This window comes from Dermacentor variabilis, chromosome 5 (genome assembly GCF_050947875.1).
Source record: "Dermacentor variabilis isolate Ectoservices chromosome 5, ASM5094787v1, whole genome shotgun sequence".
NCBI classification, from domain to species: Eukaryota; Metazoa; Arthropoda; class Arachnida; order Ixodida; family Ixodidae; genus Dermacentor; species Dermacentor variabilis.
The window spans coordinates 34,720,061-34,743,926 of NC_134572.1; the positions used below are offsets into that span (position 1 = coordinate 34,720,061).

The 23,866-nt window shown below is 44.1% G+C and overlaps 1 protein-coding gene across 2 annotated transcripts in view; it reads right to left on the reverse strand.

Moving 5' to 3' along the window:
* Positions 1–23,866, reverse strand: part of LOC142582420 (kin of IRRE-like protein 2) — a 394,020-nt gene that overhangs the window by 26,569 nt on the left and 343,585 nt on the right. For both annotated transcript variants that reach the window (XM_075692120.1, XM_075692121.1), the window contains exons 4-9: positions 13,024–13,281; positions 10,929–11,031; positions 9,915–10,099; positions 7,391–7,581; positions 3,236–3,371; positions 1,854–1,967 (exon numbers count right to left, since the gene is read on the reverse strand). In XM_075692120.1, the coding sequence (XP_075548235.1) occupies positions 1,854–1,967; positions 3,236–3,371; positions 7,391–7,581; positions 9,915–10,099; positions 10,929–11,031; positions 13,024–13,281 (987 nt within the window). The remainder of the gene's footprint in view (positions 1–1,853; positions 1,968–3,235; positions 3,372–7,390; positions 7,582–9,914; positions 10,100–10,928; positions 11,032–13,023; positions 13,282–23,866) is intronic.

Below are 23,866 nucleotides of genomic sequence, written 5' to 3' on the forward strand. Positions count from 1 at the left end.
TTCGTTTCTCTCTCTCTCTTTCTCTCTCTCTCTCTCTCTCGTGTTTCAATAGGCGTGAAGCTGCTCACACGATGAACTCCTCACTTTTCTGGGCTCTAATTGCCCCTACCTACGGTACTTGCGAAATTGAACTCGGAGCTTTTCTTTTACCGCGAAGCTGCATATAGCTATCGTGCGGCGGTGGTCGATGTCCGTGCTTCTACGCGTCGCGTCGACACGAAAAAATTTTCGTCCGCTGTTTCTCGCGAATGCTCTGTGGCCCTGAATGTAATGCAGATATTTCAGTGCAGAATCTTGCACTGAAATTGGCCTGTAAGACGACTATATCATTACGCCGAGTTTCATTTACTTATCAGAATTAGTTCACAGTGAAGTTGTAAAGGTTACAGAATTTACATCTGCTGTAAAAACACGGCCGTCTACGGAGGGAGTATGGTTACGGAAAACGGTTGTAACTCTTCTTTTATAAAAACTATCGCGCAACAAATTTTATGACAACTAGTCGCTACAACGACTCTAACATTACACCGAGTTTCAACTACTTTTCTTAATTACGTAGTTCACAGTGAAGTTGCAAATATTGTGGAATTCCCGTCTGCTATCGATACACGGGCCTCTACGGGAGAGAAACGGACAGCCTCATATTCGTCCGCTAGAATAAAGCTCTAGTCTTTCCGAGTTTCATCCAGCTAATTAAATAGAAAGTATGCTCAATCGCAAATTACAAACAAACGTGTTATGTTTCGTACACTCCTTTGACTGCGCCCTGGTCAACGCACATCGTAACTCGCGTTGAGGCTCGGTTCAACGGTCACCTGTGTCATATATACACGGTGTTATCACCATTGGCCCTTTTGTGTTGTGGTTGCGGTACAGTCTCTTAGGCGACCTTTTAATAATAATAATAATAATAATAATAATAATAATAATAATAATAATAATAATAATAATAATAATAATAATAATAATAATAATAATAATAATAATAATAATAATAATAATAATAATAATAATAATAATAATAATAATAATGCCTATGTATACACAGTGCGTCGATTGAAGTAAAAAACACATCACAGCTTCGCGGTTCGTCGTCCTTCACAAAGTGGAAGGCCTGATGAATTTTTTGGGCAATATATACGGAATAATTAGCAAGTTTTGTTTTGTTTAACACGCAGCGCCTTGTCTCTTCAGAGAGAGAGAGCGTACTTAAGGAAAAGCCGAGACGTCTGCCTCAGGTGACATAAGCAATATAGAGTTTTCAAGCTCTATATAACGGTTACCAAGGAGAACTATACGCGTGGGAACCACGGCACAATAAAACAATAAACTGCGCTACGTTTTTACTGTCTCCCTTCATCGAGCAAACACTGGTCACCTAGCTGCTCCAACCATGATCACTTCTTTCTGTAGAAGGCACTCAGGAGTTATCAGCGGCTACTGTGGTTTGTTTTCGCTCCAATCTTATTTTACGCCTTCTTCCCATTTCCACTGGACAAACGATAATGCCCTTTATTTATCCGCTGAGTACGCACCTAAGCACTCTTTTAATCTTCTTTTTTTCATCTTCGTACTTCTCTCTTTACATTTGCATTGAAGTTCTGCCCTGTCGTCTAGTGTTGCCAGAAATATAGAAACCCCTAAACACATACATCTTCGCTTGTACAGGTTTATTTCTCTCAACAGAATGCCACGACGAATGTCTCAGACTCGCTCAATAAAAATTAAGAACAACCTTTGAACATTGCAAATGACAGAGTTACATGTCCTTCAACACATTTGTTGGTAATTTTTGCTTGGAAAAATTGCTATCTGTCGCCGGTTGAAATTTCGGACAGAAAAGAAACACTTACGCCTGAAGCACATCTTCTCTGACCTCACGAGGTACACAAACAGGGTTAGGAAGACAATCAGGAAGACGACGCCTCCTACGGCAATAGCAATGACCAGTGTCATTGCCAGCGGTTCTGAAAAAGGAAGAGAGGTCCAGGGATTAGAAAACCCTGTAACAAATTTCAGTTAAGCTGTGTGAAATTGAGCGTGGCGACAATCCTGTCGGAATAAATCAGCAATCCGTTCCATATTCAAGCAGACACAGGAGACATATTTAGACCGTGGTACAGCTGATGCAGCATGATCGTGCAGCTGTGAGCGAGATTTTCTAGCTTCATCGGGGCATAACAGGCCCTGTAAAGGCTTGGTACAAGCTACAAAATATAAAGTTACAATTTTTTTTTCACTCATAGCTCAATAATACCTAGAAAACACAGATGCAAAATTTAACAATCTTTTTTTTTAACTAGCCATAGTGGTTCTTCATAAAACGCACGTGTTAGAGTGCACCTATTAAGATTTGACGTCTGCATTTTATATATTCCACACAACAGATAGAATAATGGAAGAAGCGACCACTATTCAGAACTGAGCCATAATACGTTCTATGCCTCTGCTATAGAAGTAACACAGAGCGCGTTCTGAATTTCGCTCTGCTGTATTACGTCCAATTATAGTCAACAAAACCCGCCGTAGTGGCTTAGTGGCGAAAGTGTTGGGCTGCTAAGCACGAGGTCGTGGGATCGGACCCCATCAGCGGCGGCAGCATTTCTATGGGGGTGAAATGTGAAAGCAGCCGTGCACTTAGATTTATGGGCACGCTAAAGAACCCCACATGGTCCACATTTCCAGAGTCCCCCGCTACGGCGTGCCTCACAATCAGATCGTGCTTTTGGCACGTAAAACCCACCAATTTCTTCAGTTCTCAACAAAAGGCACAGCATTGTTCAACGCCTACTGTTGGGCTAACCTTTTCGCCATAAGTTTCACACGGTGAAAGAGAGACTCTAGGCTAGATGAGGTTCTACGAAGACCACACGTCGCTCTTACAAATACTATTTCTTGATGGTATACAATAAGTTCTCGCTCACAAGCTTCACGTTGGATACACACAACCGCAAAAAAAGACGGTGACAGGAAAGAACCCAAAAGCTTGTCACGTTCCCGAAAATGTAATGCTATCAAGCAAGTGCTGCACATTCTTCAACTGACGTTTGGAAAGATTTCTAGGCCAATCCTCCTGTAGATGCTTAGCAATATTGACAGTTGCTCATCCGCAAAATGCGAATTCCCATGCCCTTTTAGTTTTTTTCACTCACTACTCATCTTTACGGTATCTGCAGGGCATCAACACACAAAACATGGGCTAGAGACCCGTCGCTTAACGTGATCGCATACGCACCCTTGACTTCTAAGGCCACCGAGTATGAAGCCTTGCCTTTCCCGTTGTCCACAAACAGCGTGAACTTTCGGGAGTCGTCGCTCTCGGCCTTCTGAATGAGCAGACGAGACTCGTAACAGTCCTCCAGCTCTTCGTCCTGGACCAAAAATAAGTACGTATAAGTAAGCGAAGCAGCCAACGTGCCTTTTCATGAACCGAACTAAATGCAACAGCAACCACGTTTAGAGCGCACAGCGTTCTTACGTCTCGACTGCGCCACCGTACACACTAAGTGATGCAGTAACTGCGCTAAACTTTTCAGTTTCTACCAATACCGTAAGCAGTGAAAGATTGTGAATGAATTGCGCTCGTGCCCTGTTGTTGCCTGCTGTAATTAAAACCGACGGCCAAGCTATGCGCTTTATCAATTTTGTTTGGAAATGCAAGCGTTTTGGTGCATCCATTGAATACAACGTCACCGTGTGAACGGTGGCATAACTGCACTCCGTGCAATTCGATGGCATATTGCCTAGGCTTCGCATTTTTCTAAACGCTCAATATAACAAATAAATCATATGCACGTTACTGCAGCTAAAACTTAGAAACAGCGGACTTTGCACAATTTAAGAAGATCGCCAATTTGAAGAGATGATAAGTGAATGCGCCAGTTCACAACACACGCTCGAAACTAGCAATCAGTAAGTCATTGCTTGGCATTGTTATAAGCAGAGATAGGTTGCTGTTGAGTTGTGGACTTGCTTTTGAACGTCTAACATGTCTTCATCAGCCTCAAGAGATATTACAGGATATATGTACATATTAGATCACGCAGTCAAAATTTAATAAAGCCGTAACTAGTGCACCATTTCCTCTACTATTTTCATAATGTACACAGGACGGGAGAGACAGTTCGATCGAGTGTAGTCTAATCGCGCAAAAAAGACTGATGATGCGGAAACAAACATACGGAAGTACTTTAAACTGGGGAATTATAAAACCAGGAAAAAGCTTATCGGTGTTTCTGCTAAGTCAATGCAGCATTATATGCTGCATGAATTAATCTTGTGCTCACCATAAGCTAGCTAAATGTGGGCTCTCCACACTTCTTCGAAATGCCGGCTCCAAAATATGAGCGTTGCTTTTTCCATGGTAATGCAAAAAATAGGAAGAACCATGAAAGCTGAGTATACCTACCAAAGTACAGGATATCTTAAGGTTATTCGTCACTGAAAGAAGAACACGCCTTGCAGCCGAAGTACGTGTGACATTACAAAATGGAACTTGTATATCGGTGCTTTTTCGTTGGAAATATAACACACTAGATTTTAATATATTGCCAGTTTCTTGGTGCGCTTTTTCGAAAGACCAATGCAATGATGAATTATTCATGGCTGGTGGAAAAGCTCGTCGGATGACTTCTGTCTGCAAGCAGAACGCGAAGAAGCTCTGAGCTTCTGAGAGCTCACTCTAAGCCTCGTTGATTTAAATTATTTGGACGAACGATCTTCAAAGCCGCAGCTCCAAGAAATCCACTGGCACAACTAAACAAAAATGAACTGTTGAGACTGCTTGGGCATGTATGCAGTGGGCGGAGAAGTGATGTTCGTCAACCGGTACCAAAACTTCTTGCGTTGAAATTTTTATTTACAGTAGAATGTAAGCACGTTGTTTTTTTTTTCTGTTCACGAAGAACACGCTCTCCGGCTGGAACACATATTATTGTCCCGCTATAACGAGAAAAAGATGTAAACACAGCTTGCTTTACGGTTAAAAATAACAAAGATTCCAAACATGTTTGGCACTTTAACGGTCCGGAACACCAGGTTCGGAACAAAGAAAGACTGAAATCTAGGTAACACGGAGGGTGCGATGTAAGTGCAGTATTTCCTTTTTCCCAGAGGAGATGTGGATTGGGAAGCTGCACGGATGAAAAAGAAAGAACGCGTCAATGAGTCGTGCAAATATGATTCGTTTTCATCCCATCTTTTATGGTTTTAGGTTCCGTGAGTTCGGCAAATTCGTGGAAAGGTGACTCCAGCTCCCGCGATACAGGTACTAGATTAGAGAGCAGCTTGCAAATATTTCATAGTTTCTCGTACTCATGCACCAAGATTTGTTGTTGCTGATGTACAGCCAGTAATTATTAAAACGATAGCTTCCGGTTCTGAAATATGTTTTTCATTCACAGGTCGACTTACTAGAATCTGTAAATTCGTGCCTTCTGTGGAACCAAAAGTTATACTTCACGATCATTCTTAAAAGGGGACCCTAAAATAGTTTTCTAACAAATGATAGAATGGCCTCACTATTAAAATACGTCGTCCAACGAATCTCCAACCGCAATAAATTTTTTTTTCAATTTCTTCAACTACAGATGGAATTATCGCACGGATACCCTGCTTTCTCTATCTTTTCGTCGCCGCTAGCACGCAGGAAGCTACACAGCAGAGAAGCCAGGAGGAGAAACCCCGGTCAGAACTTGAGTGTCGCGGTGGTGAAAGGGCTCGTCGCGGCACCCCGTGGCGGTCACGGCACGAAGGCATGCACTACGGTACGCAGCACGCCGCTGTCATGTCGGAGGCCATGCGCAGCTGACGCAGCTACGCGCAGTGAAAACAAGAATTTTTTTTGAGATCGCAGTCGTATATGTATTTATTCGTTTAACGTAGAATTATCAATTGCGTATTAATGTTCTCGCGATCCCAGAATGAGCCAATAGTGTTAGGGGACCACCTGCTTTCAATGACAACATTGCGGACATCGTCGTCTCCCTTAAAACCCACCTGCGCTAAAAATTCCTCTTAAGGCTAATAGAGTCGACCACGACCTCTTAAGCTGACGTTTTACAGGAACTTGGATAGACATCATGGTCACTATATTCGTCAAGTACCTATGAAGCCCACCGAAGCTAAATTTGATGTAAGATTGAAGCGTCTCTCATTTCACATGATAACAGATAGTGAAGGTTAGGGCCCACATTTATAATAACAACTTTGGCAGTTTCGTAACAAACTCTTCCATCGAGTTGTCCTTTGCGACTACGAAAACTGCAGAAAGCTTATTTAATAAGAGCGGGAACTATTTGCCTGTACCCTGCATTCCAAGAAAGCATTATATGCCCCATTGCGCGAAAATCCGGTGGCGTCGGCGTGACCGAAAGATGATGCGAAGAATGGCCGACGGCGCAAAGAGCAAAATCACGTCAAAGAACGCTCGGATTCACGTCAAATTTGTCGGGGAGAATTAATGGCTTTGAAAAGAAAATTTGGTAAACTTCTTTCTCAGTGAGAATCGAACACGCGCCTCCGGGGCGTGAGACGAGCACGCTTTTCAGACACGTTGGCGGCTCCGCGGCTCTGCCTGGCTAAAGGTGTGCCTAGTGCCTGCGCCACTGGGCACGTGACGGCGCAGCCAATGAAGAGCAGGTGGCGCTACGTCAGGGGTCTATAACATGAGCGCGTTCGTGGTGTTCCGCACGCGAGGTCTACAAACGACAATGCTTTCGCATTCCCACACGTAAGCAGTTTTATGTGTCTTTGTGAAATTCTATTATTCGATTTGACCCTTTACAGCTTACAATATGCCCTTCCGTAATTATGTAATTTATAATATAGAATGCAGAAGCTTTTGCTGCAACTGCTGTTTATGAAGAATATCTGAACATTTATTCCTCGACTATGGCATTTGTGTATCCAATAGGGGTATGATGTGTTTCTCGCTATAAATTCGGCAATCGTAAGGCGCTAAACAAAGTTATTACTTCAACAAAATTTCGCCTCCTTTCGAGAGAACTATTTTTAAAAATATTCGCTCTGACAATTGCTTGTTGAGGGATAGCGGTGACAGATTTCTTCGACGCGTATACCTCAACTTCAACACGTCAAGCACGGAAAGCATTGGGCTTGTGCTTTACATTTTGAACACCACTTGTGGACTGGTGGCTCATGCGTCACGACTTATGAACCGCACGTGGGAACTCGTTCGTGCGTGCTCTTTTGTATCGCCATTGCTTTGTTCGTCCCAAGGCGTTCCTCTCTTGACTGCGCGCTAGAGCGATTGAGTAGCCGGCGCCTCTACAAGGCGCCAACATCTTCTAACTTCAGTTACTCACAAAAAGACCAACGGAAAAGAAGCTTTCTCCTACAGTAGGGGCAATAAAACGATTGTGCTCCTCACCGACAGCAGGGGCTCTGCCACGAAGCGTCCGAGGGCGCTGCCCGTCTTTAGCTTGTAGGAGCCCCAGCTCCAGAAGGTCTCCACTGGCTTGGGGTCGGCGCAGAACACCACCGTGATCGCCACGTCTTCCTCCTTGCTGGCAACCACCACGGGACGGGTCTTCATGCTTTCCGCCATTATCTGCGGAGGGCCTGCGATGCATGCGGCAAGACAACAAAGGGGACGGGGAGGGCGGGAACATATTAGAAATCAAACACACGGCTCACAAAGATACAGGGCGATAAATTCTAACTCTGTTTATATCACAGTATGTGACCTGCGCACCACCAATAAATGCTGTTGGAAGTATACGCCCTGTGTATGTTCTTTCCTTTTCTGTGTCCTGGTCTTTCGCTTGGTGTTTGATTCTCAGAACTGGTGACTTATTAATAACAACAGATAGGACAACTGTTAGGAATGAACTCACCAGCTGCAGTTTTGTCCTTTGGCTCATCAGGCTTGCGTGAGTTGACTGAAATATGTAATTTCTTCGCCACTCCTTAAATTTCAAATCTGTGTATCCCGTTGTCTAATGCCTCGGAAACCGCGAAACAATAAAATTTCTTCATTCAGCATGGCAGTATACGTCTCCTCATCTACACAAGCACTGTTCATAGCCTCAGATTGCACGGCATTTAGTAACCTATCTTTTGACACTGAATCCTTTTATTCCGGATTAGGCAAATTTTTTTTTCTAACTGCAGCTGTCTTACATAAGTATTAGCGAAACAGATGCCTTTGGGACACTGCCAATTTTCAGTATGCTGGAGCCATGGCACATTGGGCGAGATGTTTCCCAGAAGTCGATAAGAAACTAGGCTGCACGGAATGACTGATAAGGAATTATTTGGACGCTACTCGATGCACGGAAGCCGCAGAAAACGACAAAAATGGAACGCGCGCTGAGCATGCCTCGTTAAGTGCAGCTGATGCACAGGGAGGCGAATAGAATTCGAGAGTTCGCCGTCGCCTATCGAGCCGCATTCTATATGCAAAGTATATGCTACGACGCCAGCTTGGGCTCTAGCACAGTGTTCGATGGATCGTTGTTTTCCGAAACGAGAAACAAAAGTGCAGCCGAGAGAGGTTCCGCTAGGCAATGGCCCTTAGTGCGATCGATGGAGTCACGAAGGAAGCTATGGGATAGCAGTTGCGGTATTATAGTAGGTCCTACCAGTACCGTTTCCGACCACAACATGTACATTCTGTGGCAATTTTGTGCGCTTCTGGCAATTCGATCGTATTCGATCGCATACCGTTCATAAACAACACATAGGGATAACACATAAACAACACATAGGACAAAATAGCACCCTGAATGGCATCTTTGGGCACTTCACCTTGGTGAAGAATAGTGCCCATGAAACCTAACCTGAATACAAAGTTCAGGCGCAAGTACACTTTTGTTGAAATGAAATCAAATTACTTTTTAAATTAAATTACTTTTTACCTCTATCAGTCAATCAATGCGCATAGTACCTAAATAGTGTTCCTTGAAATTCCGCCGCTTTGTTGCCTTTTTAGGACAAAATGCATGTAAGCATGTGCGCTCCTTCCCTCCCCCTGCCCCTTTATTTTTTTATTTTTATGTTTTTATTTAGATCATGAATCAGGACCTCGCTACAGTTCGTATCTCACTTCTTTCTTTCTCTAGAACTTGATGAGCGAGCATGAATACTGCACACAAACATCAATGTTAAATTTATTATTGCTTGTAAGGAAGCTATGCTTGTGACGAAGTTCAGCTGAAATGTTACATACACTTCATTCTATTCTCTTTAGTTGGAAAGCTGCAGCTGTGGTTTGACTACCAGCGAAAGCCCAGCATGGTCCGAATATGCGTATATACCGTGTGTCCAAGCTAGCGTAATTGAAGGTGTTGAACAAAAAAAAAAAGATTAGAAGAAACGTTCTGCAAGATAAATTTATAGGACAAATTTTAATAAGTTGGTCAGAGCTGTGACAACCGAACACTTTAGGTCTTAAGATCGTATCTTGCACCGTGGTATTTATCAGTTCTTTTTTTTTTCGTGAAATAGCTTGGCTAACTTTAGCTGGGACACCCTATATGTGCACATTTCGCAACTTCGAAGTTTGAATTCTCGCCTAACTTTCCGTACTCTGCATACAGCGAATACGATTAATGGCATTTTGGAAAATGCTCTGATTGGTCAACCACAGAGCTGCCAGCCAGCCTCTCCCAATGCGGTATCACACAACAATCGAATTAAGGCGAGTTCTTTCCTTACTAACTATGCATGACGAAAGGACTAAAGTATATTTTGTTTTCTTTAAGAACAGCCTACCCTGCAAGAGTAAGCGACGTGCGCGACATGAACATGAATTTACAATTGTGGATACACTGACCACGGGTAGCGACGATGGCTTGCCACCATTTACCGCAGCTGTTGCGGATAACCGCATGCCTAGGTACAAGCACTTTCTGGATACAAGCAGACATACGCGCTCAACGTGCGGGTCTGACCTCGAATATCGATGCGCACTTCCTGCGACTGGACGCGATAGGGCTGGTTCTTGACCACGTTGCTCGCTTCGCAGCGGTAGATTCCTTGGTGGCTGTAGCTGGCATTGGCCAACGTTAGCGTTGCGTTGCGGCCACGGATGTTCCACACGTTGGGATCTCGGCCGTTCTGCTGCAGCCATGTAATCCTGGTTGACAGACAACGAAAAGACTCAGTGTAGACAATAAGCCCGTCACAGAGTTTCTGCCACATGCCCGCATTCTTAAAAAAATTGAGCCGACTAATGAAAAAGAAAGGCAAGACTTATGCATCTACAAAAAAAAAGAAAAAAGAATGCACGTGGTTTTTTGTCCCTTTTTACTTTGAATATCTGTATAATGGTCTTCAGAAGCCATCACACACAAGCTTACGCATAAGCTTAAGTTAGCTGCCTAATGCACATATTAACGTAGTAACGAAATGTGTGGGTTACTTTGAGCGTGGATATCGGTGATGTCAGTTGCAGCTGAGAAATTTCGTAAACACTATACCGTCAGAATTAAATTAAATAACAGATAAAGTCAGGCTCGAGCAGCGCATAGGGCGAGAAGTTTCATGGAAGTCGCACACAAGCTATGCTACACCGAATTATTTTAGGAGCAGTTGTGGCCCCAGCTTGCCACGCGGGAGCTGCGTGAAAACAGCAAAACTACAATGCGCGCTGTTGATGTCTCGGTAGACGCAGCTGGTACACAATGTTCAGCTCTCAATATGAGTGCTCTTTCTAAGAACGCTACAAAATAACACTATTTCACAACTCTATACATAAACGTAATAGCTATACGACAAAGGAAGCGTATTTGTGCGTTAGTGGGCGTCCGCGCCATTAATTCAGCGTCTGCAAACTGCACCTGATCAAGCCGATTTGCAAAACGAGTCGACTGGTGTTGCAGCAGTGGCGCAAGGACTACTGCTATCGGGGGGGCACGCGTCAACTTGGTCTTAAGTAAAGACGATCAACGGGAAAAAACGCTCACTTGGGCACGGGATTTCCTTCCGCAACACAGTGCAACGTCATGACGTCGTCCACGTTGAAAGTGGCCGGCGACGAAGGGTCCACTTGGATGATCTTCGGCCTGTCTGCTCACCAAATCACAGAGAAAAAAATAATTAGGAATACATTGCTTCAGTTATCCAAACAATTGATGCTCACACTGATTAACAATACTTTACGTACAAGAACAACATGTTTATTGTGAGATAAGGCGTATGTAAGCCAAAATCTGGAATTTACTGATTTTATGGAACTAGGACATGCAATAAAGAAACCATTACAAATGCTTGATGGCCTATCATTTAGCGATGAGAAGAATTTAACGGCAAGTAAATGTTTGCATCATATAAATGGCGGCACTACGACGGCAATATGGATACCAAGAACGCGGCGTCTGGGTTTGTGGTCAAAATGTTTGCGCCTTCGTCCTAACTCTCTTCTCTCTTTCTATTTCTTTATTTCTCTCTCTGTGTCTTTCTTCTTTCTTCTTGATGTTGCACTCCGACTTCTAAGCACAAAATATTACAAGTCGCCTGTTTTTTATACCTCAAAAAAGAATCAATATTCAGGGGAATTACATGTAGTCAGCGGTTACCAAGCCTTGATAAAAAGAAAAAGAAATCTCAGGTAAGGCAGCCGCGGACATTTTCGCCAAACTTTCGGAGGCCCTCCCTAATGCGGGAACACGAACGCCAGATGGCGTGACCGCATACGGGGCTTAGGCGTATATCAAGCCTAATGAGATATGCTGGGGAGAGATGGGGGAAAAAGGAGCACATGCCATAGTATAACGACATTCAAAACATGCCGGAACGAGCCTACGGGAATCACTTTTGCGTGGATGAATCTACTTTTCTATTGTACATTCCCGATAGAATGACGCTGTGCATCATCCAGGCTGTTGCGCAAACAGTCTGAGATCTACAGTTCAGACTGCCTTATTTGCCCACTGAGAGGTATACGTTTATGCGGTCTGTTTGGCACATTTCTTAGGACGAAAATAGCTCGAATACTGAACTTACAGGAATAAAAGGCCACAACGTTGCATCCGCTTCTGCGAAATTACGCTCAGGAACATGTGCAAGAGCTAAAACACTGTCGTTTCACTCTTTTAAATGTATTGTGTTGGTGCAAACTGCCATGACTATCAATGTCCGCGCATTATATTTATTTCTAAGGTTGCTATATTTCTTTTAAATGAGCTGCATTAGAACCTCCCCATTGTAAACCAAATTATCATTATTGTTTGTATTTCTTTCTCTATAAATGAGATACTCCTTCTTTACTTTAGTAAAGGTCGTCTTTATTAAAGACAAAATAACTGAATTTAGGAATTATCAGATTTAATTGTGTGTGTAAGAGTAAGGGTACAGAGCATGTAAAAATCGTTTTACAGACTAGGGTCCCATAGTCTGAAGACTGTAGTGGGAACCATGATGAAAAGTACATTGATTAAAAATCCACGGGTAAGTAACAAGAAAGAAGACCACGCCATTATTTAACGGCGTAGACTGCTCCCACATTTTAAAAAAGAAAAGTCAGCAAACGAATAACTATTCCCTGTAGTAAGCACCGTGATCCGCTATCAACATAGTTTAAGAAACCTGGTTCAGTTATCCGTGGTAAACACCTCCACAATTTCGTACCCTCCAAAAGGAAAATGGTCGCATGCTTAAGTGCAATGAACATGAGCACGATGTAATGTTGCTCCAGGAGCGCACAACACAGTATAACGCAGTATAGTGTTTACTTGATTAGAGCACATCTATGTGACAATATGCCAATGAGATGCTTCTCACATTATCACCAGAAACTTTGAAATCCTTGTACAAATATTGTACTTTTGAACCTACAGCATGTGCTAGAGGTAATTCCCACTAACAACGTCTAGACTAAGGTAGTTTGCAACCGAGGCCCATTTAGAACTTTGGATAGCCCGGCAATGGTGTTCAAAATAACATAGGCGTTCAAAGAGAAAAAAAAAAGGGTGCCAAGTACTATAGCTGCTGAAAACTCTGAAGAATCAAGCGCGCGAAGCGAGGACATAGAGCCGAAGGAGTGAAGGGAACAGCACTTACACTTGACATTGACGGTGACCTGTATCTCGGCGCTCTCTCCGAAGTCGTTCTTGGCCGAGCAGCTGTAGACGCCGGAGTCTGTGCGCTGGATGGAGCTGAAATGAATGCTGTGGCTGATGTCGTAGATGCTCGACTGGCCTGACTTGCGCCACAGGATGTTCGCCGGCGGGTTGGCGTCCGCCACGCAATTCAGCGTGAGCGAGCCGCCCTCTTCGACCTCCTCGCGAGGATGGCCCTCGTACTTGATCTCGGGAGGGTCTGCGCAAACAGGGACAAGGCGGTTGTTACTCAACAGGGTGTCTACCAAGTTGACATTTCCAAATTCGCTAAGTTTTCCACGTCTTCCTTGAATGCCTTTGTAAAATTCCCTGAGTGATGCAGAACTATGTTTTATGTCAAGACGAGCAGAAACCATATCGCCAGATGTTGTCACTCTCTAGTAAGCGTATGAAAAAAAATCCTTAATCCAATTTGAATACTAAGGAGTATACAGTGTTTATGTTATTCAAAAAGAGAATAGAAGGGAGGGGTTAGTAAAATGCACAGCAAATAAAATGTCTTCGGAAAAAATTGCAAATCCAGTCGGACATTATCAAATGGGAATAAAAAAGGAGATACACATAAAAGCAAATATTTTCGAATATGAGCTACTTCTATCAACTGCTAGCAAGTTCAGTGGTATGAGGCCCGAACTTGTCACAATTGAGGTTCTCTCTCAACAGCTCGTAAGTTAACCTCAACTGTCCTGACATACTCTCAGCCCGCGCATGACGCCTCAGTGTTGTGTTTCACTGCTTTAAACAGTTTATTTTGGTTTGGATGAAGGACACTTGAATCTGAGCATCAGCCAACACTGTTTTTTGAGCTGAAGCTCCTTCAAAATGGCGGCAGCACGCTTCCTTCCATGTTCATTCCTCAATGCTTAAGTCCTTTATGTTCTTGTACTGCTTTCGCCACTCAATCGCCCCACGGACCATACGAAGCATCTTTTTGGTCAGTTGCACAGTCCCCGTCCGAGTTTTCGAACTCCTTAGGGGCTGCGAAGACGTCCGAAAAATCGGCCCGTCGGAAAAAAATAAATACATGTAATTTACTGCCCTTAACGGCTCAAAACGCCACTGAGACATTCGAAAACGCTCTGAAGGCCTGTCGGGTACACGCATTAGGCATATCGGTGCTCGTACTGTGACAGGAAATACCGGGTACACGCGTGTATAATTAAGGAATACATACTGTGTCCCGTGGCAATAGCCCCTTCGCACGCCTGTTGTGCTTCACTGCAATACTTTTGCGTATGCTTCACCAAGTAACGTTTGTGTACAAAGGTGAAGCTAACTTTCGGGAACCGGCAATATGCAATTTACCGTGCTTTCCAAGCTTCTAAGCCAATCGCGAGGATCGCAAAGGCGGAGTCCGGGCCATGGCTGACTTCAGTGAATTCTTTCAATAAAAAACATGGTACCCAACGGCAAGAAGCTTCATAGCGAACGTCGAAGCAGCTAGGCCTAGCGTTGCCGCAGTGGTGGCTACGGCTGTCTGCGGATCTGCGTGCGAGAGCGCCAGTTTGAAGCGGCGAGGTAATCAAAATGGCAGCAGTGGTGGATTTGATAAATGTCATTTTGGACCCGCGGTCACGGCAAAACGTCCGGAAAATTGGACGGCGAAGAGTTCATGATGTCCGAAATTTCAGACGTTCTGATACATTGACTCTATGGGGTACGTGGTTCCGCCTCAAAGCCGTCCAAATTATCGGGAATCCGGAAAGTCGGTCGTTGACTGTACACTCGCAACTCCTCGAGCCGGCGACAGGTCGTCAAAGACGATTCATTACGATTCCTGTCTGTTACTAGAGCCAGCATTACCGCGACTTTCGACCCTGTCAATAAAATTACAGCTAATTTTCCTTGATAGAGGCAAAAATTCCCCGAGTTTTCCCTGAGTTTTTCCAGACTACTCAAGATCCCTGCGAATTCCCAGTTTTTCCGGTTGGTAGACACCCTGCTCAAGCATCGTCCCGTAAGCCAAAGCACCTTGAACATGTTCAGAAGTCACATTGCTTTTGTCGGACTCTTTGCTGGCTATATGTGTCAGTTCGAGAAAAAAGGAAACCCTTCCTTCGAAAGTTTGTGAGCTGGGTGATTTGACAAGGTGCCATAGTGAAAAAGGAGTGCGAACGGAACAGGGACTCAACAAAAAAAGAGAACAACTACACGAGTGCTTATTTGCAACTAGTTTTCTTTAATTATGTTATTAGTAATAAAATAGTCACAGAATATATACTAATGTGATAGTCCGTGAAAACAGATCAGATTGAAGCTTAACAACGATGAGGAACTATTCAGCAAGGACAAATGGTTGTCAAGAGAGCAAATTCATTATGACGGAGTTTTTTCTTCTCTACGCTCATGTCGCGATCGTGCTCTTTGTCACTATGGCACCCTTCATTCGAAAAAAATGCAGTCACTTTTTGAAAATCGCTCGAGGACCTGTCGAACTATGATGCAGCATTTTTCTCGCGAAGAGCAGGACAATGTAAAGGCAGGCTATGCGAAATGCCCGTATAATAGGCATAAGTATCAGGTATTTAGGAGACCAGGAAGCATGCACATGCCCCAGCACGCAGTGCATATTTGCCTGTCTTTACCAACTAAACTGATCGCAATGTGCAGCTGGTGCTGACCATCTTTCGTTTTCCCACAAAATCACATTTGCTCTCTGGTTCGGTTTTTGGTCGTACGTTTGGTCCCATGGTCCTATGAAAAACGAAAGGAAGAGCTGCGCGCTACAAAGATTTCGTTGCCGTCATGCAGAAAAGTACCCGTTGCGCCTTGTTCGTGGGCGCGCGACAATGGGGAAAAGCAAAAAGAGGATCTTCTTTCCGCTGTGCTGCCGCGAATAAACCCTGGGGCGCGCGCGATATGGAGCTCCGGCTTCCGTGTAAGGCCCGCGGAAATGCGCATATGCGACACCCTGGACGCTTTTGCGTTTCGCTCTTTACATATGCCATTCGCGTTTCGCACGCCTTCTTCAGGGCGACTTGTCTCTCACATTTCCCTCGTAACCAAGGAAAGACTGAGCGTCTGACTAGAGCCGAGATAAGGTGCAACTGCTCGCGTATGTAGTAACCCGCCCTCCCTCCTCCCCCCGTCCAAAAAAGTATCCTATGACATCGGGCCATTGCGTATCGTACAAACATAAAGAATCATGGGATAAATGCAGGTAAACACGACTCGCCGTTTCACTTAAGCGCGAATCAATGACAAGAAGCCCTTGCTTCTCTTCTGCGTCTTATGCTGCCTACCAAATGATACGGGCAATACACACAGTTCGCGAGTAAGGAAGCTTCCAAAAGTGCTCTGGCCCAAGTTGATGAAAGAGAAGGATCCCGGACATCCCCGACGTTCCTTTTTCCCAGTGATCATTGACACTGTCTCTCTCCACGCTCGCCCTCGTCACCGAGACCGCTACACGCCCTCATGAACCCCCAACCCGCGCCAGTTACTTAATTACGAGTAGAATGTTCGAACGCTGCCTGTAGGTTTGCCTTAGCACTGAGAGCAACAAGTAGAATCTGGTGTCCGTAGAGTGAAACGCATTGGTAGCTCACGATACACTCTGCAGAACTCAGAGTGTTGAATAAGAAGTAGTTTTCAAGCAAAAAGGTTTTGCAAGAAATAGTACCTAGAAGAAAGAATTCGTTTTCATTTTAATAAAGTACAGCAAGCAACTTGTCCCATTCTTTACTGTGGTTCACGCAGATGCCGGTGGCAGATCACAAGGACAACAACAAGTGTAATTAGCCGAGATTTCCTGCGCTGCGAATAGGTGAGTTCCATAAAAGAAATACCCTGTTAACGTTACGTATTTTGTATGCAAGAAGTGAGGAGTAGGGATGGTGCATCAGATAAAAAATAGCTTTAGAGCAACAATAATTTTATCGCAACATTAGATCTTGTTGATTAATTACTCCACATTCAGATAGCGTATTGGAAAGAAATCATAGTTTAGAAAGCGACTACAATAATATTAAAATTAGATTTGTGGATTACTACTCCACTGCAATTGGAGTAAGTAGAAAAAGTAAGAAGAAAATCTAGTTACGAAGTATACCTCTTACTGACAAGACTTCATAACTCATACACCATTTTCTGCAAGTTCATGATGGAACATCTTGAAACCATCGTTGACCGTAATCTCAAGCTTTAACGAAATTCTCCTTAAGATTTCACGCAAACTCACAGAAGGTGTTCTCTGCGTAACAAACCACTATATTATAGAAAAGAAAAAAGATTTCTGTGAATCAGCAATTTCGGTAAAGTGCAAAGGCAAATTATGACCTTGCAATGGCTAAGCAATTGCAATATAGCGCGACCACGATTTGCCGAAGTGTAGGCTTCGTTCAAATCGTTCCTCGAAGAAATTATGTGCTCAAGGAAATAAATACGCTTAACATCTTTTCTGATAAAAATCCCTTTTTTAAGCATAACATGCAGACACACTAGCCTTGTTGGAGAAGTTACTGTCAAGTAAATGGCCGTTACGACACTACAGATCTTACTAGGAATCTGTCCTTTACTTTAATCCGCAGAAACACATCAAAACAACAAACATTAGAAAGAAATTTTAGAATAATACAATATTAGACGAGTGAAGGGGAGTGGCGACAACTTCCCTAAACCATTCATTCATTTATTTCATACGGAGACCATGTATTCTCCGTCAGAAGTTTCAAGCGAAAAACAAGCAATCGCATTGTCTAGAAAGGACTTGTTTTCTGAGGGCATAAAAATATTTTAATATATACAGCGGTCGGAACCTCTCGTTGGCTCGCTCGCGTGACTAACCTCCTGCTACTCTTTCAACATGTTTCGTTTTAACGGGACATTGTTAGAAATGGCAGGTACCTTTAACCAGGCTTGCCCCCATAATAACGTACTCTTTTCAACAGGAGATACGTCGCACCGAGGAAAGTTAAATTGCGACTAGGCAGAAACCCAAAGTAATAATTTCCTTTTGATGCCCATCAAGACGCTAAAATAAAATAAAGTCGGCATGACGCAGAATTACCACCTACATGTCCCATCTTAATGAGCTTGTACATAACCGTCAGCAAGTTTCTCCCGCTGCACTGCAATAATATTCACGGCAAAAAAAAAAAGAAAAGAGAAAAATCCTGCTCATAAGAAAGGATAGGAAGAAGACAAATAGAAACGGGCATGGACGTATGAACTTGGTAACAACAGAGGAACAGTGTCCTGTGCGCAGGTCTCGCAAGTGACAAGTGCACGAGCGAGAGCAAAACAAAGGTGGCGAAATAAAAGTAAGAATCAAGAAAATAAATTATATTTGCAGTGTGTAGGAGAGAAAGGCGACGCTCGCGCGTGAGCTAAAGGATAGCGAGCGTGGAGGCGTCAGCCTGGGAGCGCCTGCGTTTCGGGGAAGCATCATTAATTAGGCGGCGCCAAGCGAAGTACCGTTGAAGCCAGCAAGTCCAGCAAAATAAACTAGAGGCTCTCATCTTGCGTCCTGTCAACAAGCCGCAATCTCTTCTCTTATGCGCGCACGCGGGCCTGCAGGACAAAGAGTGAGACGAGGAAGGTTCAGAAGACTGAACCGAGAACGAGAAAAGCAGCGCACGGTCTGCCCTAGCATACTAAGGCAAGCCCTTGATTACATCCAAAGCTTCCCCACGAGGCTTCGTTTGTGGCAATGGAACGCCGTCGCTTCACGATATACTCGTAGTTTAGAACTGCTGCGAAACTAGGCGTGATGGGGTTGTAAGTAAGGCGAGGCTTGCTCTCCGCTCTTCAGAAACATACTCCCGAAAATTGTGTGCGTGCGCTATGAGATGTTAGACATATTCACCTATGTTGCTTTTTTTCTGTTTGACAGATGCCAAGGTAACGACAGATGCAGAGCTAATGACAGCATGGTTACGATTGCATGACAAAGAAGGCATGATGTCATTGGAAGGGCGAAAGACGGTGTGACGATTACGACATTACAACGATAGAATACCGACGAGGGTATGACGACAACTGTATCACAACGACGGTATGGCAAGGATTGGATGACGAAGCTTGAACTACGACGACGGCATTACGAGAATCGGATGACGAAGCTGGAATGACGACGGCGAAACGGCAACGACAGCCTCACAACGACGGCATGACAACGAATGCTTGAACCGGTCTGTATGGCGATGATGGAATGACGATTCTCAAATTATGATAATAATATAACGACGAAGGCATGAGGGCGATGGGGAGATGGCGACTGAATGACGATAATGACGTGGAATGGTATGACGGTAAGTGTATAACGAGAATGGGATGTGGAAACTGAAATGATGAAGACGAAACGACCCCGACGACTACACGACGATATTATGACAACGAATACTGTCCCAATGCGGACTGTCCCAATGGCACGAAACTGAACCAAGAGCTCAGAAAAGCTAACACTTTAATACCGCTGCGAGAACACACGTGTGAAAAACATTTGTCGTCTGTTATGCGCTGTCCACTCGTGTGTGCGGGCGCGTGTGTGCAGTGCATGTGCGCGTGCATGTGCGTGCGTGTGTGTGGGCGTAGGTACGTGGGTTACTGCAGCCTGCGCATGTGCCAAGAATTTTAAGCAAGAACAATCAATAAAATTTATCAGCCTCGTGTGGGGTTGTAAGAATTTAAAAAAATATAGAGACGCTATCATTGCAAATACTTGTAGCTATGTTGCCTGGCCAGGGTAACAAGCCTTTGTTATCCTGAAATGAACAGAGTAACAGACAATTCTGGAGCTCTAGAAAGCTTTGTGTGCACTTGATAATATTATCGTCAATTTCACCAGCCCTCGCAGTTATGATGCGCTGACATGCCACGCAGTCACCTCTCACGCTATGTCATTAAAAAAGTCGGAGGTTCAGTGCCAACCTGGTACTGAATCCCCGTGGGGCTAGCACGTCAGCTTTGCACCACACAATAACCATAGTCCTATCAGGCGCTAAATTCGTACCAAAGCGCATTTGTTTTGCCAGCCAAAGCAAGAAAGCACTTGCCTCAAGATTGAAAAGCAGCCCACGCACAGCTTCAGTGTCGACGTAATGTGACGCCACCATCGAAACTATATTTGCGAAAGACGTTCCACGTTGTCAAAAGTTTAATACCCAGTAGGAAACGAAGTCCAGTTATAATATGACGAAACAGCAGCCCCGGGAAATTGAAGCGAGATCAGCTGAAGCTACACGACAGACATGGCGAGCTACGATACAAGTGACATCCAACGCGCAAGGAAAACAACGAGACAAGGCAAAGTGAATCAGTAAAGAAATATGCGGACTTGGTAATAAGAGCAGAAGTGCACGTGCCTTCCAGTAGAATGTAAGAAAAGCAGGCGTATCGCGAAACCGCACCCCCACACAGCAGAGGAAAGGTAAGCCCAGAAGTTAGCGGAGGAAACAACAAAAGGAGAGACGAACAAAGGAATAATGCAGAGTTGCGAGCACGCGGAATCAAGACAACCATGTTCCTATTTTTTTCCCTACCGGCAACGGGAAATTGAACCAGCCGCCATAATACCGCGTCTCGTTTCCTTTATTCAGTCTTCTTTCGGACATTGTCTGTGATTGCACACGGCGCAGAGTATGACCATTCTACACCCGTGAGCTTGTGTTTTTCTTGGTTTCGTGCTCATAAAAAAGTACCTCCTGCTTATTGCACATGGGCACCAACTGTTGCGCAGCAAAGGCAGCTATGACAGCGGTAGTGTTCCTACACGGGCTCCCATGTTGGGCAGAGACATGACTGAACTACGCCAGTTCACGTACCGAAGTTGCACAGTGGGCTATGATAGACGGCCTAGGGGAAGGCTCTCGATTAAATTTGACCATCAAAAATTATCTATTATGCAACCAAGGCACGCTACGCAGGTGTTTATTTATTCAGCCTTCATCACAATGCAATCGCCGTACCGGTGAATTCAACCCGTGATCCCTCTCAACAGCAAAACCCCTTAGCTAATTAGCCAGCGGACTCTGCTGAAATTCAACCCAATTCTCTCTTTTCCTCAATCTTCTCTATTCCTGCCTTGTAATTTTGTTTCTTGCGTTTCTTTCTGAGAATTATTTCGAGAGTTTGCTAATGGCAGTTTTGTCAGCGTCTTTTAAGGATCTTTGATAGTGAGGAATCATTTTTTCCCCGCTTTGCCGTGATATACTTTCTCATCAGGAACACCTTACACCTCTGTCAACCAAAGGACCAGGCAGAATTTCGTAAGGCTACTCAACAATAGACCATATTCACACTATCAACCAGGGGATAGAGAAATGTGCCGAATAAGACCAACCTTTATATATAGTTTTCATTGATTAGGAGAAAGCGTTTGATTCAGTCAAAACCTCAGCAGTCATGCAGGAATTACGGAAACATGGTGTAGACGAGCCGTATGTAAAAATACTGAAAGATATCTATAGTAGCTCCACAGCCACCATAGTCCTCCACAAAGAAAGCAACAAAATCCCTATAAAGAAGGGCGTCAGGCAGGGAGATACGATCACTCCAATGCTATTCACAGCGTGTTTACAGGATGTATTCAGAGACCTGGATTGAGAAGAATTGGGGATAATAGTTAATGGAGAATAGCTTAGTAACTTGCGATTCGCTGATGATATTGCCTTGCTTAGTAACTAAGGGGACCAATTGCAATGCATGCTCACTGAACTGGAGAGGCAAAGCAGAAGGGTGGGTCTAAAAATTAATCTGCAGAAAACGAAAGTAATGTTTAACAGTCTCGGAAGAGAACAGCAGTTTACGATAGCCAGCCAGGCACTGGAAGTGGTAAAGGAATACATCTACTCAGGTAGTGACGGCGGATCCGGATCATGAGACTGAAATAATCAGAAGAATAATAATGGGTTGGGGTGGGTTTGGCAGGCATTCTCAGATTATGAACAGCCAGGTTGTCCTTATCCCTCAAGAGAAAACTGTATAACAGCTGTGTCTTATCAGTACTCACGTACGGGGCAGAAACTTGGAAGCTTACGAAAAGGTTTCTACTTAAATTGAGGACGACGCAACGAGCTATGAAAAGAAGAATGATGGGTGTAACGTTAAGGGATAAGAAAAGAGCAGATTGGGTGAGACAACAAACGCGGGTAAATGACATCTTAGTTGAAATCATGAAAAAGAAATGGGCATGGGTAGGACATGTAATGAGGTGGGAAGATAACCTATGGTCATTAAGGGTTACGGACTAGATTCCAAGAGAAGGGAAGTGTAGCAGGGGGCGGCAGAAAGTTAGGTGGGCAGATGAGATTAAGAAGTTTGGAGGGACGACATGGCCACAATTAGCACATGACCGGGGTAGTTGGAGAAGTATGGGAGAGGCCTTTGCCCTGCAGTGGGCGTAGCCAGGCTGATTATTATTATTATTATTATTATTATTATTATTATTATTATTATTATTATTATTATTATTATTATTATTATTATTATCTAGTGCAGCAACTTCTTCATATCCAACTAATGCGGGTACGGTTTCAACAAATCGAGACCGACCAATAATGACATCGTAGTTCCCTGTCGAGCTCATGCATCAAGTTTGTGGTCATTGAAGCTTAGTGGTAATAAATCACACGACAGAAAAGCCGGTTCAAACGTCAGATATTGCAATAACCACAAAGTCTCTTCAAGAGATTGTGACGCTTCAGGTCTCAACAACATCAAACACTTTGTCACATGTTAAGATTGCTCAACACAACTTGGCGTTGTCACGTTCTCTTATGTAGTCTACTAAGTGAAACAACCCGCCTTGAAACGGACGCTGTAAAGCACTATCCAGGTTACCTGACAGAAAAACTTCCAGGCCTCCCTCCATCAGTGAATTAACCGTTAAGCTAGAAACCATGGGCCAAACTAGAAAACTAAAGGCATTTGATTTGGCGTCCAGAAGTGACTCACAAGAACATCGCCATCAATAAGCGTCGTTAGGCGTCGAACTTCTTTTTTTTTCTTTTTGCGTAGTAAGAAGGAATCCTGAACAGAGTAGGAGCACTATAACATAAAGCTATCCCAAACTTTTCCATTCCAATTATGCAATCAGCCCTCTACGTTAGGTCGAAAAATATTCGGTCTTCCCCCCTCTTCGCCTGTCTGTCACGCAACGTCACGAAAACCGCAATAGCTGCCCATTTGACATGACGTGTAAACACTGATTATGCATGAATAGGCCCTATAATAGAAAAGAATAATTATTTCTGATTCGGCGCCTTTTCGCTATTATTCCTCTACCATTGGCCAAAAGCTTTCGGGCTGCTGCCGCTTCACCTGTCTGCCACGCGACGTCACAAAACCACGAAAACTCACCGCGTCAAACTAATGTGTACGCGTTAAGGATGTATTCATATGGTGAACAAAACTGATTTCCTTTTGTTTTCCGAATAGCCGGAGACTGCTCTGTTCTGGAAGGAATAGAATATGGCTGCTGCCGATCACTCAGGCACTGGCTACTCGCAACTGCCAGAAAGCATGGGTTTATTTGCGTATAATAAAACCTTTTGCGTAGTTATATGACGTTATCGAGCCCTTTTGGCACGTTTACGACATCGCTTTGCCAACTACCCTTTTCTGAGGATCCGCTTTAGCGGTATTCTTAACCTTCCGCTGCACGACACCTCGATTTTCGACCAGCCACCACAGGCTAAGTAAGGGGAAACGGACCAATCGCAGACGCCGGCATCACCCTCCTCATCCGGTTATCTATTTTCACTGCGCCGGCTCGGCCCTACCGAAACCCTCTCCCCTTGATCGTGCTCCTCGCCTCTTGTCAGCAAATCAGATAAGAAAAACAA